This window comes from Charadrius vociferus, unplaced genomic scaffold, assembly GCF_000708025.1.
Source record: "Charadrius vociferus isolate BGI_N301 unplaced genomic scaffold, ASM70802v2 scaffold4046, whole genome shotgun sequence".
Taxonomy (NCBI): Eukaryota; Metazoa; Chordata; class Aves; order Charadriiformes; family Charadriidae; genus Charadrius; species Charadrius vociferus.
The window spans coordinates 1-569 of record NW_009648758.1 but is presented as its reverse complement, the minus strand read 5'-3'; the positions used below and the strand labels follow the sequence as shown (position 1 = coordinate 569).

Here is a 569-nt window from a genome sequence, read left to right as displayed (position 1 = left end):
AACATCAGTGGTTCTCCTAATCACCGTCACCAGCTCCCCTTCCCGAGGAACCGCAGCGGTTGGGCGGGCGTGAAAGCCCCCCTCCTCCCCACCCCCCCCAATCTCCACCAGCTCCTCGCAGCCCCACGGCGCTTAAGAGGAAGACCTGCCCGGCGGTTTGGCGAAGGCTGGCTCGCTTCGGTGGCCTTTTTTTGAAGTGTCCCCCACCCTCTTGGTCGCCCAGAGCCCGGGGCCCCCCTCGGCTCCGGCAGCTGACGGTCCCCGAAGATCTCATCCTGCTCCGGGGAGAGCTGCCGCGAGGAGCTTGCCGGGACGAGCGCCTGGTGCTGGTCTGGCCCAGTCCCCTCCCCGTGTACATAGTTGTTTCCTTGTCCTTCCACCTCCTGCCCGCCCAGGGTCGGGTCCTCCTTGCTCCTGGAAAGAGCCAGTTGCCGGAGTAGGACACCAACAGTCCCCACTGTGGATGCTGACCCCCCCTCTCCGGCTTTTCCTTGGAAACTGCTGCCCCTCCCGGGGCTGGAAGGGGCTGGCTCGTGCAGCCCCTCACCCGCTGGGACCGTGGTTCCCTG

The 569-nt window shown here is 66.4% G+C and overlaps 1 protein-coding gene across 1 annotated transcript in view; it reads left to right on the top strand.

Moving 5' to 3' along the window:
• The window catches only part of LOC104287994 (STIP1 homology and U box-containing protein 1-like), a 2,770-nt gene extending 2,330 nt beyond the window's left edge, over positions 1-440 (top strand). Inside the window, 1 exon segment of the mRNA XM_009886730.1 lies at positions 252-440. Coding sequence (XP_009885032.1) covers positions 252-440 — 189 coding nt within the window.
• The last annotated feature ends 129 nt before the right edge of the window (positions 441-569 follow it).